Raw genomic sequence first — 17119 nt, 5'->3', positions numbered from 1 at the left:
AGCCCTGTGTGATCACCCCAGCCCAGTCAGTCATAAACCAAATTATTGATATTTCTTGAAGTGACACATGACCCGAGGAAGGCTACACTTTTTCCCGATTTTCGACGCACCAAGCTGAAAAGGTTAGCCATCACTGGACTAGACCAAAGTGAAACCTCCATTTTTCTTTCATATGTGTGCCTTGTATTTTGGAGTCTCCTCTTCAGGGATGTGCGTGGTGACCCTCTCAGTTCATACTGGACAGGCAGAAATAATGACAGTCCTGCAAATAATTCAGCTAACAGCAGTTGGATACTCTTTCAGGTGACCACAGAAGGAGTCACATAAAAAGGGGGCAGGATTTTGTTCATAAGGTTGTAGCCTTCGTCTTCACTTTTTTGACCCCTCTAAGGACATCCCAGCTTCAGAAGAAGGTCCCTGCCTTCCATAAGTTCCTAATTAAAGGGAATGGAACTTCAGTATTTGGAGGCAGTCTACCTCAGATGATGCAGCTTGGGGATCACCCCTGCTTTTCACAGGTTCATCATTATAGCTAAATGGAACTTCAGTATTCAGAGGCAGTCTACCTCAGATGCAAACAAATGAGGAAATCAGTTATGGTAAATAGAAAATGTAGAATAGAAAGCTGAAATAGCCAATGAAATTAGAGGCATGGGATAAGGGGAAAAAAAGTACAAGAAAAGCAACTAAACCTACATCGTGGTCACATTCACAATACCTCCCTTTCCTTTTGCTGAATTTTAGTTTGATTTTTATATTAATTCCAGAGAGCTGGAAATTAAATCTGGAAGTTCATCCCTGCTCTCTGTAAACATTTTTAAAAGCAGCACCTTCCACATTTTTTTCTCCAGAGCAAAAGAATATTTGGGGACAAAGGCCAGAAACAAGGGAGTGTCCTAGAAAACAAAGTGGAATGGAGAAACTGACATTATTGCTCAGGAAACCAAAGTTCACATTGTTAAAAGGACACTTTGTGAAGGGAAATATATGAAAAAGGACTGGAAAGTTCCAAGGAGCAAAGCATACAGGGGTGCGGCGAGCAAACTCTCAAGAACACTCTGGGCACTGAGGGTTGTTCTCGGTTGGTTCTTCCCAAATGTTTTCTTCAAATACCCCAAACCATTTGTCAGAAAGTCTGACAGAACTTTAAGGATTGGTCAAAAGTCCCTCCAGCACCGTCGTAATTTTGAACTGTTGCTGAATGAATGGTCGTAACTCGAGGACTATCTGTAATATAAAAACAATATCATTGAATAACCTTTAAGTCATTTCAACAAATGACCATTGGCAATTTCAACAATTTCAACCTTAATGCCATAGGAATGCTTTGGGAGATTTTCGAATAGATTTTCGTATGCGTGGCAATCCCAAAAGGCGACTGGACTTTCTTGTTTTTCTTTGAGGACGTTTTGCTTCACATCCAAGAAGCTTCTTCAGCTCTGACTGGATGGTGGGGAATGGAAGGATCCACCATCCAGTCAGAGCTGAAGAAGCTTCGTGGACAAGAAGCGAAACGTCTTCCGAGAAAAACAAGAAAATCCAGTTGCCTCTTCATAAAAGTGCCTTTGAGACAACCATGACCTGGATGACTGAGAAGCTCCATACACACGTGGCAATCTTTAATTCAATTTAAATTTCTCTATGGTTATTGGGTTCACATGTCATTACCCAAAGGAAAAAAAACCCACTTTGATCTAATTTTAGATAATTTACTCACATTTGGGAAACGCTACTGCAGTTACTGATGGTTGCAGGTTCTCCTGGCCTGGAGCAGCTCCCTCTGGTGTTCATTCTTTGTAGAGGGAAAATCTTTCCTAGCTCTTCTTTAGGTGTGATCCTTGGTGTTCTTTGACCTTGGTTGTTTTCTTGCAGACGTTTCATTGCCAAACTAGAAGTCATTTACGCTAGGACTGATGATGTTACCTAGATGGGCAACGAAAGATTTGCAAGAAAACAGCCAAGTTCAGAGAACACCGAGGACCCCACCATTCAACCCTGTGCCTCAAACATTCTCCTCTTCTATCTTCTCACTGTTCCTAGGACTCTCTCATAAAGTAACAGAGGGTATTAATAATGGTATGTGGGAATGACCTTCAGAGGCAGGAGGAAGACCCACAGTGTGGACAGTGGTCTGATAAATATAATTGGAGTCCAAAAGACAAGGGGTGGTGAAAGTATCTCTGAAGGGACCCCCCCCCCCTAGTTTTCAGGAAAGGAAAAGTGAGGGGCGGGACAGCTCTTCCAGACTTGCAAGAGTTTGTAATAATAACTTTACCAAAAAAAAAATAAATAGAGCTAGAATTCCTGGCTGTGCTTCATGTCTGGACTACCTCACAAGGCTAACATCAATCTTACGAAAGGGTCCCTCCTGCCCTCGCTTCAGTGGTGGGATTCAATCTTTTTTACTACCGGTTCTGTGGGTGTGGCTAAGTAGGCGTGGCAGGGGAAGGTTACTGCAAAATCCCCATTCCCTCCCCACCCCACTAATCTGCTTTCCAGCTTCGTTCTCCTGTGCAGGGCAACAAAAGAAGACCCAGCCGATCAGCTGGGACCCGGGAGGCAGAGAATAGATGGGGGCGGGGCCTGTCAGAGGTGGGATTTGCCGGTTCTCCAAACTACTCAAAATTTCCACTACTGGTTCTCCAGAACTGGTTAGAACCTGCTGAATACCGCCTCTGCCTCACCAGGGATGGGATTCTACAGGTTCGCACCTATTCGCTAGAACCGGCTGTTAACATTCTAAGCAGTTCGGAGAACCGGTTGTTAGAAGAAATTACTGGCCTAATCCTGTAAGGAAGGCAGGAAGGAAACATTCTGGTGTTGCTTACAGAAACTGCCTCTCCGTTAACCCTTATTACATTCTTGGCAGGACTAGACTTCCTGTCTCTGGAACTTCTCTGGAGTTTTTTTCCCCCTCCTTTGCTAGTACTTTGCTTGTGTGGCGTGACCATTCAAAGTTACAATGGCACTGAAAAAAGTGACTTATGACCGTTTTTCACACTTACAACTGTTGCAGCATCCCCACAATCATGAGAGGCCAGGCAAGGAGATGCATGCCTTGATGTGAGTGATGTTGAGTTGGCCACGCCCAGCCAGTAACATGACCACCAAACCATGCCCACCAACTAAGCCATGCCCAGTTGTTAAAAAATTTGAATCCCACCCCTGTGCTTCACTTTTACTCTTATAAAAACTGGGAAGAGTGAGAGTCCCTTTGTCATGGATGCTTTCCATACTCTTCCACGTTCTGACTCAAATTTTGTCTATCAAGGCCGCCTCTTCCTCCTGTCTCCCAAGATTACACCAGGGACTCCTAGATCTGAAACCCCAGACCCCTCTTGATCCTTGATCCTTCCCCCATAGGACTTTGCGGGATTTGGCCTGTGGGTTTTGGAAGATCAATTGGGTGATCCCCATTTTTTTCAAAGATCTGCAGGAAAACAGGATGAAGGCCCAGATCTGGTCGGCAACAGCAAAGCTGCTAGAGGCAATGTATCTCCAGAAGGGTAAACAAAATTAGGGGAGGATAGGCTGCTGACAGGGCAGAATGCTGGCTCTGGAATGTTGCTGACCAGAAGTCTTTGATGGAGGAATGCTCTCCTGCCATTAATAAAACAGAGATTCAGCGAGAAAAGGCCTATTCTTCATTGGATCCAAATGGCTCTCTTTAGCCTGCCTTCTAGTCCAGTTTTGGTGCTTTCTCAACAAGCAAGTCCTGAAAGCAACCCCTTTTTTTGTTCTATCATCTGAGGTAGACTGCCCCTGAATATTGAAGTGCTATTTAGCTATGCAAGTAGTCCTTGACTTACAACCTTCACGTAGTGACCATTCAAAGTTATAATGGTATTGGAAAAAATGACATGACCATTTTTCACATTTACGACCGCTACACCATCTGACTCATATTTATATCAATTGCAGTGTCATGTGACATGACATGATAGGGGAGACATGATAGCAGCCTTCCAATATTTGAGGGGCTGCCACAGAGAGGAAGGGGCCCAGCTATATCACAACAAATACACTACCTGGCTCTGTTGTTACATCCTCTAACCCCACTCCTTTAACCTCAAACTATCCACTATTGACCTCACCCCATTCCTAAGAGGTCTGTAAGGAGCGTGCATAAGTGCACCATCGTGCCTACCGTCCCTGTCCTATTGTCCCCATTTATTCGTACCTATTTCCTATAATCTTACTCGTGTTTATACTTATACCTCTTATCTTGTAAGCGATTGACAAATCAAATAAATAAAAATTAAATATATTTTTTTCTCTAAAGCACCCGAAGGCCAGACAAAGAACAATGAATGGAAACTGAACATGGAGAGATTCAACCTGGAAATAAGGAGAAATTTTCTGACAGTGAGAACAATCAACCAATGGAACAGAAGTTGCGGGAGCTTCATCACTTGAGACTTTCAAGAAGAGATTGGACTGCCATTTGTCAGAAATGGTGTAGGGTCCCCTGCTTGGGCGAGGGGTTAGACTAGATGACCTATAAGGTCCTTTCCAACTCTGATTATCTGTTATCTGTGATCAACTTCTGTGATCTTCTGACAAGCAAAGTCAATGGAGAAGCCAGACTCACTTAACAACTTGCTACCAATTTAACAACTGCAGTGATTCGCTTAACAACTGTGGCAGGAAAGGTCGTAAAATGGCCAAAATTCATTTAACAATGTTTTTTTTTAGCAACAGAAATTTTGGGCTCAAGTATAGTCCTAAGTTAAGGACTTCCTGTACTGTTGGATCTGTGAAAGGGAGGCATCTTCTTCTTTATGGACCCTCAAGCTGCTCTGAGATTATTTCCCCCACCCCCCCAGCTAAGGACCAGGCTATATGCTATTATTATTTATTTCTAACATGTTCTCCTCACAACACCCACCCTATGATGTCGGTTGGAAAAACAGGGTGGGCGGGATCTTGACCGAGTGATGCAGTATTTTTCAACCTTGGCAGCTTGAAGACATGTGGACTTCAACCTCACCATGGCTGGGGAATTCTGGGAGATGAAGTCCACTAAGTAGTCAAAGTTGAAGAACAGTCACCCAATGAGATTCCATGGTGGATGGGATCTTGAACCTGAATCTTCTGGGTCTCAGCCAGAGGTGGTATTCCGCAGGTTCTGACCAGTTCTGGAGAACCGGTAGTGGAAATTTTGAGTAGTTTGGAATACCACCTTTGACTGGCCCTGCCCCCATCTATTCTCTGCCTCCCATTGAGTCCCAGCTGATCGGCTGGGTCTTCTTTTGTTGCCCTGCACAGGAGAACTACAGGTTAGAGGCGTGGGGAGGGAATGGAGATTTTGCAGAATCCTTCCCCTGCCACGCCCACCAAGCCTTGCCCATCAAGCCACACCCACAGAACCAGTAGTAAAACTTTTTGAATCCCACCTTCCCCTGCCACACCCACCAACTCTCATTCCTCTACACTAAAGTGGTTAAATGAAGAAACTCTCACCACACCTTGCTCTTTGGGAATCTAGGCATTACCTTGTTGTTGTTTTTTCAATAAGCTCATCATATTATGGCATGATGTAGTTTATTTGCTTGGACAAATAAATTATTGTGTAAAATGAATACAATAATTGTCCTTTTTAAGCCTAAATTTACGGTGGAACTGTATTATGAGTTTGTATCCAATGTCTATGGGGGCTACAGTACCCTTAATCAGTTCAGACAAAGCCCCTGCAAATGCATTTCCATACTAAACTAATCATCTATCTCTCAGCCCAACCTGCTTCACAGGATTGCTGTTGTGGAATAATAAGAGGAGGAAGGTGTGTTGGATATGATAGATGATAGGTAGGTAGGTTGGTAGATACATAGATATGGATGGACGGATAGACAGACAGACAGAAAGACAGATGAATTTTACCAATAGAATTGGGATTTTGTCTGGGTTTCCCCAACCATGGATCCCCTAATCCATTCTTCACCAACCTAATGATGTTGGTACCTGATATGTTGGACTACAAGTTCAGTACAACTGAAGATGGGTGGTTCAAAAATGTGAAATAGAAATATAAATCTCCATGTTGCACTGAGGTAAAGTTCTCTGTCTTCACAGACAGTCATATAATAATCATAAATTGTAGCTGATTTAGAGAAAGGTCCTGCTAGACTCTGCAACTTTTTTAAAATAAAAAGAAAGAAAGATGTAGACAGACACAAGAACCAATAGAGAAAATACTTGTCTTGACAGCATTGTATTTGCAGGAGTGGTCATTCAGATGCCTTACCTCGGTGTTTCTCAACTTTGTCAACTTTAAGATGTGTGGACCACACTGAGCAGCCAGCATGCTCAGGGGTGGGATTTTATGGTTCGGACCGGTTCTATAGAACCAGTTATTATGACTGTGCGCAGTTCGGAGAACTGGCAAATCGTGCCCCTGGCTGGCCCCTCCCCTCCCTGCCCAGTCAGTCCTTTTCGCATATGTCCGACATTGCTGACTGCATTCTCCTCCTCCCATCACTCAAGATATCTCCCCCCCTCCTGACAATCAGCTGTTCCTATGATCAGCTGTGCCAGGATTCTCTTCACTGTCTTATTGTTTCGCCCAGGAGGCTTCCCTGAGGCCCAGGAGTCAAAAAGGGCCACGTATGTGTGTGTGTGTGTGTGTGTGTGTGTCTGCCCTGCACCCCCTCCGCGCTCCATTTTTTGTCTTCCTGGGCCCCAGAGAAGCCTTCTGGGAGTAAAATGCCCCCCAGGAGGCTTCCCTGAGGCCCAGGAAGCCCAAAAACCGGGGGGGGTTTGCAAAAAAAAAAAGAAGCCACACCCACCCAGTCACATAGCCATGCCCACTTAGCCATGCCCAGAGAACTGGTTGTTTAAAAAAATGAATCCCACCCATCTTACAGGGTCACAGAATGCAGCGAAATGGCTGCTTCAATTGCTCTACAAAACCAAAATCAGACTGCCTCTATGGGGATAGGACAGGAGGCAGTTCCTCTATCAAAACTGCTGGCTAAATGCCACCAATTCCCTCAGTTTTTTTCTCTTTTAAATGCTGCATCCTGAGGAAGTGAATTCCATCCGTTAACACCATGTCTGGATGAAATGGCGCTTCCTGTTCTCCACTCTGCCTCTTCTGCCAAATTGACCTTTCAACAACTCCCAAGTTCAAAACCTGCCTTCCACTAACAAGAGGAGGAAGAAAAAAAATACTTTTTGGTCAACTCCCCTCTTCATAATTTGAAAAATATTTTAAGACTACAGGTAGTCCTTAATATACAGTATATCCTGTCACCTAGCAACCATTTGATGTTCTGATGGACCCCCCAAAAGGAGACTTATGGCCCAGATTAGAACTTCTGCTATCTGAAGTTGCTAGGGAGAAATTGTTAAGACGCTCAGTAACCGGCCTGCATCTATTACTTTTTTTTAACTTCCAGTTTTCAGCAAAAAATGCCAGTGACCAATGGATTCACTTAACGACCATCATGTTAGCTTAATACAAGTAGTCCTTGAATTACAACCACAATTGAACCCAAAATTTCTGTTGCTGAACAAGACAGTTGTTAAGTAGAATTTGTTGTCCCGTTTTATGACCTTTCTTGCCACAGGTGTTGTGTGAATCACCACAATTGTTAAGTTAGTAACAGAGGAATTAAGTGAATCTGGCTTCCGCACTGACTTTATTTGTCAGAAGGTCACAAAAGACGATAACATGATCCCTGGACACTGCAACTGTCATAAATATGAGTCAGTTGTCAAGCATCCAAAATTTTGATCATGTGACCACAGGGATGCTATATCCCTTTTAAGCAGTGGTGGGATTAAAAAATGTTTTACTACCGGTTCTGTGGGCATGGCTTGGGGGCCTGGCAGGGGAAGGATACTGCAAAATCCCCATTCCCTCCCCACCCCACTAACCTGCTTTCCAGCTCCATTCTCCTGTGCAGGGCAACAAAAGAAGACCCAGCCGATCAGCTGGGACTCTGGAGGCAGAGAATAGATGGGGGCGGGGCCAGTCAGAGGTGGTATTTGCCAGTTCTCCGAACTACTCAAAATTTCCACTACTGGTTCTCCAGAACTGGTCAGAACTGGCTGAATACCACCTCTGGTTTTAAGTGTGAAAAATGGTCATAAGTCATTTTTTTCAATGCTTTGAACGGTGACTAAGCAAACTTTTGTAATTTGAGGACCTGTACTCACTGCAAAAAAGGCATAAAATCAATCACAGTCACGATGATGATGACTTTGCAACTATCACGACTTATGACCAAAATGGCCATTAGTGGGATGGGTCTCAGTAGTGGCAGTCTATGATGCCCCACAGCACAGGGTGTAAAATCTGTCATCCTTGGTGGTGGAATCAAGGACAGTGGAACAGTGTGGGAATGATTGGAGGAAGGTTGCCTATTTTTGTATAAGGTAGGTTTACAGTGACCAAGCCAGAAATCTTCTAAGGATGACACAAGTCTCTTGAAACTCTAGGCTGTTGGTTTGAGCTCCAAGCTTGGCAATTTGGTTGCAAACGTTTTGTACCATTTGAGAAGACATTGTCAGTGTTTTGAATTGTCAATTGGGACAACCCCAGCTACTAGTATTCAAACACATTCCTTGAAACTCTTTCCCAAGCAAGAATGTTTGCATTGTCATTGCCATGTTAAAACATATTTATTTGCCCTTATTTCCATATTTGGAATACCTGTTTCGCCGAGTACCAATGCTCAATTTTTAGAATTGGCCTGCTCTACTGCTCATCTCTGTACAACGTAGCATTTTTCATTCTCATCATAGGCCACTTTCTGCAGATTTTTCTAAGCATCATTATCACTATTATTATTTTTTTAAAAAGGAAAGAAAACACCTCTGAACATTTTTGTTCCAGATGATTCACACTTTTTATTTGCTCCGTTCCAGTATATTACAAACAAACAACAGAGAAGTGTGCATGTGTGTGGCGGGGTGTATTTAAGGTAGATCTTCAAACAGTTGGCCATGATGTTTGAAAAGCTTGGGAGAAAGGGGGAAGTGCACTTCTGCGAGCCAAAGAATACGAAAGGAATTAACAGTGGAGAACTGGGCGCACAAAGGTTATCATCACCATGTCATACACATTAGATGAGACAGAGACTGGGTTGTGGGGGAGAAAAAGTGGGGAAGGGGGTTTAACTGCACCAGCACCAGAATCTCTGAAGCAGCACCTGATAGCCTCTTCATTCCATGATTCTCCTTCAGTCCCCTTGACAGATGTTCTCAGCTTCAGAGAAATCCAGGTAGGAGTGTTTGCTGCTGTTTGTCTTGGGTCAAACAACCCAGATGAAGATCACTGTTGAGTAGAGGAGGAAAGAAGACATTGCTGATGGAGATTGGTTGCTGGAGATGCTGATGTTGAGGGCCTTCCCAATGGCCCAGCTTGAGATGTTGAGAGCTTTTGAAGACTGCCCCTTGTCCATTACAGAGAAGACTCCCAAGTGATGTCTCCACAAAGTGCCAAAATGTTTGTGCCAATAGTGTGCAGGCGGGGTCTCTTGGCTTGTGAGCTGACCGTTGACAACATGATGGGTTGGTTGGAAAGCTGTGTGTTTTCAGAAGCCCGTTGAGCAGATGAGCAGGTGACACACCTGGAGAACAGAAGGTCTAAGGACTAGTTTCCAAGTCACAACTACAACAATGGGCTGTTGAGCCCAGAGCCAAAAAAAATAATGGCAGCTTGAGCAGAAAGTCTGGAGACAAGACACAGTCTTTCCTTGGCTTGGAAGTCATGGGGTTCACCTCTTCCAGCGTTTCATGTCAAATAGGGAAATTTGGCAAGGAGGCATTAATGGATTTCTCTTTCCCTGGAAGAATGGATTCGTATCACAGACCCACCAAATTTGAAGGGATTCCCAGAACCTCTTGAACGGGGATTTCCTCCACTCCACCGCACAATTCTTGATCTCTCATTTTTAAACACCCTCTTTTGCCACCCATACATTGTATTTATTATGCAGGATAATTCGGTTTTATTGTAACAAGAGTAATACACGATAACTTTTTAAGCACAACCAGCCTTGCCCAACCACGGACATTGGTTGAATCCAGCTTCAAGGAAATTCCAAGGAATTTCTTTACAATTCAATTAGTATGATCATGTCCCTTCATTATAACTACCAATGGAATATTTTTTGAGCTTTTAAATATTATTTTCTTGATCTCCATCCCCAATCTCTCACCCATTTGGAAATGCAAAGGTAGTTTTTATCCAGAGGGAGAGAGGGAAAAATAGGAATAAAATAAGGCATAGTCCAGATGTGGATTATTGTCTGGCACTGATCAAATGCAAACGACCAAGCTCTAATGCAGTGTTTCTCAAGCTTGGCAACTTTTAAGATGCGTGGACTTCAACTCCCAAAATTCCCCAGCCAGAAATACTGTTCTAAATGACATAGCAGAAGCAGCTCAGTCCCCATCTCTATTTTTTAATTGCCTACATACTTCACTTACTATATAAGTGAAAATCCATACAAATGTTGTAGAAAGCTCACCTGTATTAGTGCTGTGATTTCTGCATCGGTCCCAGTTCTGTGATTTGCCCTCAAAAGTAACTCATATCACATTCTTAGATGCTGATCATCTCAATGCTGGAATGGAGAATTCCTTCTCCATCTCTAAGGTTTAGCTGCAGGGGAGGTGGTACATAATGGCCAAACCATGGAATCTTGCTCCTTCCTCTTTAAGATTGCCTTCAACATTTCATCAAGGTTTGCAAAATTAGGACATTTTTAAAGAAAGTGAATTTGAAGAACACCCATCACTCAACAAGAAAGCCTATGCTTTGAATGTCAAAACTTCCAGATTCAATTGGCTGGTTAATTTTAGGGCTACTGTGGATATGCCTGATCACAATGGACAAATCATTTGAATTAGGAGGAGCTCATTGTACAGGCAAAAGGTTCAAGTTTGATCCTTGCCCAACGTCTCTGGTGAAAGGGCATCTCTGCATGGCTTCTTCCAATACGTCTGCTGTTTTGCTAGTTACAGGAAAATAAGCAAGCAGAACATGGGAGAAGAAAGGTAACAGGATGACTTCCTTCAGAAAAATATGATTGTCAAGCCAAGCAGAAATGTGCAAAAGCAGCTCGCCCAGTGACTGCTCCCTGCCTTAAAACTTTGCACAGATGCATTTTATGAACACAGATGGAAGACGTTTGAATATCATTATGGAAAACTCTTCTTCCACGTTTGTTTGGTCAATGCAAGGATGTGTCCTCAAAATGGCTTAACTTGGAACCCTAACATTGCATCTATAATATCAGATTTCATTTGACCAGCCTGTCTGTCACAAATCTCAATACTGCTGGGGTGATTGGAATGGGGAACATACTCCAAAATTCTAAAATTCTAGGACACTGATCTGTAGGATTCTAGTGTTTTGGGATAAAAAAAAAAAAACCTTGCAAGGTCTTATTGGAAATGCCCTTATGAGCAGAGGGGGTCTTCTCCACCATGTAAGTTTCTTCACTGCTTTTCCATCAGGTCCAAGGAAGACTTGTCAAGGCCTGCTCCTGGGACTTGTATGGGTTTGTGGAGATGTTGTGGATCCTGACACATTTGGAAGCTATAATATTTTGAGAAACTGATGCAATGGTTTGTTCAGAGCTTGGGAAAGATTCAGGAGGTGCTTTGAAAATGATTATATATACTTTTCAATTATCTGGAAGGGGCTCATCAGTTTACCACACACACACACCCCAAAAAAAACCCAAATGAGAAAGTCTCTATCCAAACAACCCGAAAGATGAATTTGGCTCTAAAGTGAAACTTGTTGAGATTGCTAGAACCTTATCTTTCACCTTTTCAGCAAATCATACTTAAAAAGGCTCAGTGGAAATCTTGCTTTCAGCTGAACTGGGGTGGAGCTGATGTTTCTTGACTCCATCCTTGAACCCTATTTTATCTTTTCAAAGATCATCCATCTTAGAGCTTTGAGTCACATTATTGAAAAAAAAACTGTGCTGATAATCTAAGAAGGAGCAGAACAACAGGAAGTGCAGTTATGAAACTGCTCAGTGATGCCCTATGGACAGTTGACCAGCATAAACCTGGGGTCTAAGCTGGGGAATAGCTTAGAAAGCAAGGCCAATCCATGTATCTTAGTTAAGGAAAAGAGAAATTAAGATGCCCTATTAACTAGGCATGATCATGGCCAGAAGGATGATTACCCTGGAGATTTTATATAGATGCATATATATGGAGATTTGCGTACATGTTGCCTTTGATTTTGTATATATGGGATAAACCTTCCACAATCTGGAACCTCCACTTATCATGATACTACATCTCCCAGAATTTTGGTTGGCAGATCTATGCCAGGTGGGAGCCCTGGAAGCTATGGTCTCCATACAAATTGGAGAGTGCAAGTTCAGAAAAGGTAGCCCCAGTAAAACCCCAATGCTACTTATGTTATTTGTCTCAGTAGCTGAGGTGGAACCAATTACTTTGGCAATTCAAGTTGTAACATCTCAGGAATGGAAGCCGAGATCTGTGGCAAGACTCTAGGGAATGAGATAGTCAGCACCTTTTGAATTTGATACACCTCTTCTCCAAAAATTCCAGCCACCACAAATTAGAAGAAATGTTTGTGAAGCAGCCTTGAACTGAAGAACCCAAATAGAGATGAGGAGGAGGGAAGGGAAGACTTGTTAAATATCTAATAGTGTCAACGGCACTTTTCCCCTTAAAAACTTGAAGGGGAAGCAGAGAGGAGGAAGTATTCTCAGAACAATGCCAACCCCCCAAATTGATATCAGAGACCTTACTCTTTGATGCAGCTTATCAGGAACCATGGTGCCAGTTGGCTAGCACCAATTCTATCTCTTCTACTGTTTCACTATTATTCAGTGTGTGCCAATGGCTGAGAATTTATCCTTTTTGCCTCCAAATGATATCCCATCCTGTATCTTTGCTTACTGTTGGTTTTAAATACATATTGCCTCTTCCATCAGGGAAACCTGTGACCCTCCCATTCCTCCATCAGTCTAGTCTGGGGCTTTCATTAGGCTGTTCTTCTACCTCTTACTCTTAACTATTTGCAGGTACATTGTCCGATGCTGAGCACTGACCGAATCCATCGTATCTTTTCCCAATCTAGTTGCCCTTCAAATGTTTTAGATGACAGTTTCCCTCATCTGTAGCCAAAAATGGTCCAATGGGTAAGTCCTAGGTTGGGGAAGACTGGTCTAGCAGCCACAAAATATACATTTAGCGTCAATAATTCTTATCAACTGGGATTGCTCACTGAATCATAAAGTTTACTTGGACATGAACCATAGCCCTAGAGTCTTATAGTCCAGAGTAGTTGTCATCATGGCATTTTTTGGGGGGAAAAACCCATACAAAATCAACCCAGTTTTTCTTTTTCAGAGCTTTAAAGCTCAACAATTACATCCTTGTCGAAGCTCCTGCAATCAACAGGATGGGAAGGCCAATAAATTCTTGGGAAGATGTCATGGAATTATTTTGGAGGAGAAACCAGTTTCCAACATCTGGATGCTTTGGTTCAGGACCAAGTTCTGTGGTGCATACAAAAAAAAATGAGTTGACCTATTTTTAAAACTTGTGAAAAACTTGGTTTGCTTGATTGTTTTCTGATCTTCACATTCCCACTGTAGACAATTTTTGTCACCAGTATCCTTAAGGAAATTAGGATGTGAAGGACTTTGGAAGATATCAAAGCTAACTGGATTTCAAAAGATTCAGAAATTTCAAGAGGAAGCCAAGAATGGTGAGTCTCCTTTTTTGATCAATTAATTTTCTTTTTCAAACATTTCAGAAAATGGAAACAGGCCTGAACTGTGGGGAGGCATTCACTCTTTTTCGTTTCTAATCAAAAGGTCTCCAGGTTTATTCAACCATTACAATTTAAAATGCCCAAATAAGAAAGAAAAGGGACTGGACTGATTGACCTAACATTAAATTTTGGGTCTGTTCCTTTATGAAATAATGAATAAAACAGTTAATGGAGGCAGGAAAAAAAATCAGACTGGCAACTTAGTGTCATTGTTGGCTATTTTACATGATTTCACCAGCACTGCACTTATATTCCTCCAGTCACTTTTGAAAATAAAGGGGGAAAACATCCTTGGGGGATGCAAAGAGCACATCTTGTTAAGTAAAAATAGCAACACTTTGAACTCAGACCTTGGTAGAATTGAGAAGGTAACTGGAGAGGCGGAGTCAAGGTGTCCAGGTGAGAATGATGGGAAAAGGCAGTCCTGATTGGCTGTACAGTTGAGGGAGGGGCTTGGCAGGGGCCTCTTACATAACCGAGCAGCATTTACAGCGCTGTTTCTTCATGTCAAGATCCTGGTCTGCTCCTTTGGGGTCCGTGTCATTGGCTGATGGCTGTGCTCCAACTTGGTTTCCCTCCTTCTGAGGCAAGGGTTCCATTGCGCTGCCATTAGGTGGGGCGTGTTCTGGGGTCTGGCCTCCTGCTGGTTTATTCTCAGCATCTTCTATCACCACCAGCTCGGCCTTGATTTGCTCTCCTTCGAGCCCCAGCACCTTTTTGGTCTCATTTTCGTCTTCCACATTCTGGTACCCCATGAAGATCATGGTGACGGGTTGTTCTTTGCTAGGCTCTGGGCCATCGCCCCCAAGCTTTGGGCTCTCCACTGGTTTAGCCTGCACCCCTGTGATTTCCTTCCGAGGGGTGACCTTCTGGCTTGGGAGGTTGCTTTGGGCCTCTTTGGCAACCTTCTCAGAGACCTCACTCAGGGTCACTTCATCGGCCTTATGGATGAGCTCATCCACTTCGGATGAGCTGAGCTGGTGGACGCCATTCTCAACAGCCCCATCTTCGGTACGGACTGCATGGACCACTGCAAGAGAAGATAGAGAAGATACACAATGAGGACAACGAGAAGCACGACCAGACTTTCACTGTTGCTTTCAAAAATGACTTACGGGCAGATATCATTGTTTCTTGTGGTGGAACGCAGACCACTGTCGCAGGAGGGAGGGAGAGAGCAGAGACAACATAGCTTGGGGAGCCTTTGATATATGCAAGAAGAGGGTGAAGGTGAATCTCCACCAAGCAATTCACAGAATACAGGTTGTATGCAGGCAATTGATTAATCCGGCAAGATTAATGTCAAGCCCAGAGAACCAAGAACGACACAAGGAGTTAGTTCAGAGTACTTTCCTTATCCTTGTTCACCTGTAGACAGAAATCAATTATCTAGACTAAATCAATTAACCACATAACTATTACCCTGTGAACTGCTAGGGGCAGGCTGCCTTCGCCTTCTTCCTGCATACCAAAAATTCTAAGCTACGTTGTCTCTTTGCTCTCTGGGAACGAGCCCTTCTTTCCCCGCAACTCTGGACTTACATTCTACTACATTTCTACTCCCAAAGTTGCCTTTTAAAAAGGCAACTAGACTCTTTTTTTTTTTACTTGAAGGAAGGAAAATAAGCCAGTTGCCTTTTGAAAAATACCTTTGGGTCAACCATGACTTGAATGACTGAGAATCTCCATAGATACATTTCTACTCCTTAAGAGGTGCTGAAGTGGCATTAGAGATTCAAAAATGCCAAGAATTTGTCCTTTAAAGCAGAATGGATATTTATTTCGGAGGGTTTGATAAATCTTGTGGACTTCTAACAGATCAACAGTGAAGCACTTCAAATACCAACCACACCTACCTGTTCTTTACTCAAGTGTTTTGTTCTCTTTCTGTGTATACTAATATCAGGCCAGTTCCCAAACAATTCGGTGAAAGAACCTTCACTTTTCTTTTGGAGATGAGAATGCGAGAATGGGGTGATATGGGAGGCCAAAAAGGATATATGAAAGTTCTGTCTTCCATTATATTGGTATCTACCTTTCTGGCAGTCTGCAGGCTTTTGTTATTCAATCCAAAGTGAGGAACATCTTAGAGTTGGAGATTCCCACCCCCCCCCCCCCCACAGCCCCATGGATAAGTTCAGAAGAAGAAAAAAGCAAGCATCCACACATTTGGTGGAAAACTTAGAAAAGCCACTTATACCCAGCTGTTATAAATATACTTTTTTTTTTTTGGTGCACAAAAATGGATATTGAATTTGGACAGAAAAAGCAAAAGCAAAAAGTGTAGGAAGTGAGTGGGTCAAAACAATTCTAGGGGTTTTTCAACCATGACTGCCCTTCTTACTCATTCCTTGACCTGCACTTTCATAATAAACAAACAACAATCCCTTGCATTATTCTATTCTCCCACACTGGAATGAGAGATAAGAAAAGTAAGGAACATTTTGAGGAGGGTTTATAGTGTTTTTGGCAGAAAAATGAAAATGTGACTTAAGTTTTTTAAACTGATAAAAGGAAAAAAGGAGGGAAGTGCCCTTTATTGTAACTTACTCCTACGTATGATCACCCAATGCTCTAGAATTGATTCTTTTCTTCCCAGATTGTTTGAACTGTCCACCCTAGCCTATTGCCCCAGAATTACCTAAGGGATTTCCCATCTGAATAGTATCGTATTGTAACCTGTTGTGACCTTGCTTAGTGCTTGAAAATCAACCGATGTTGACAAGGTGCTGCCACCTGCAGAGGCTTAAAAACTTTGGGCTAAAATCATCATCATCTTCATCAACATCACAATCTTCTCAATACAACTGCAAAAATTGTCCATTGGGATTTATATAGAAAATTCAACTTTACTGTTTGCAAAAAAAAAAGGGGGGGGGATTTTTGTGCTCGAAAAAAATTTGCAAAGTGAGACCCAAAGTTTGTGAGGTTTCAATATGCAAACTATTAGGAACCTGATCTCACGGGCATCGCTATCACAGAAAGGAACGCTGCTGAATTTTTGAAAAACTATGGGAGAAAATATCTGAATACAACAATTTATATACTAAGGCTGAAAAATAACAGCGCATTAAACGTTGATTGTGACTTATGACTGTTTTTTCACACTTACAATCTTTGAATCATCCCCATGGTCACGTGATCATAATTCAGATGCTTGGCAACTGACTCATATTTATGACAGTTGGAGTGTCCCGGGGTCATCCCTTTTGCAACCCTACTGACAAGCAAAGTCGAAAGGGAAGCCGGATTCACTTAACAACCAGGTTACTAATTTATCAACTGCAAGTGATTCACTTAACAACGGAGGCAAGAAAGGTTCTAAAATGGGGCAGG

General features: G+C 42.7%; 1 protein-coding gene across 7 annotated transcripts in view; it reads right to left on the bottom strand.

Moving 5' to 3' along the window:
- Positions 1 to 8827: 8827 nt before the first annotated feature.
- PALM (paralemmin) overlaps positions 8828 to 17119 on the bottom strand; it is a 128525-nt gene continuing 120233 nt past the window's right edge. For all 7 annotated transcript variants that reach the window (XM_087952581.1, XM_087952577.1, XM_087952579.1 and 4 more), the window contains one exon: positions 8828 to 14813. In XM_087952581.1, the coding sequence (XP_087808707.1) occupies positions 14251 to 14813 (563 nt within the window). In that variant the 3' untranslated portion in view covers positions 8828 to 14250. The remainder of the gene's footprint in view (positions 14814 to 17119) is intronic.

This window comes from Notechis scutatus, chromosome 1 (genome assembly GCF_049901735.1).
Source record: "Notechis scutatus isolate UNSWTSFEM ecotype Mainland chromosome 1, rNotScu1.2, whole genome shotgun sequence".
Taxonomy (NCBI): domain Eukaryota; kingdom Metazoa; phylum Chordata; class Lepidosauria; order Squamata; family Elapidae; genus Notechis; species Notechis scutatus.
This window is presented reverse-complemented; position numbering and strand designations above follow the sequence as displayed.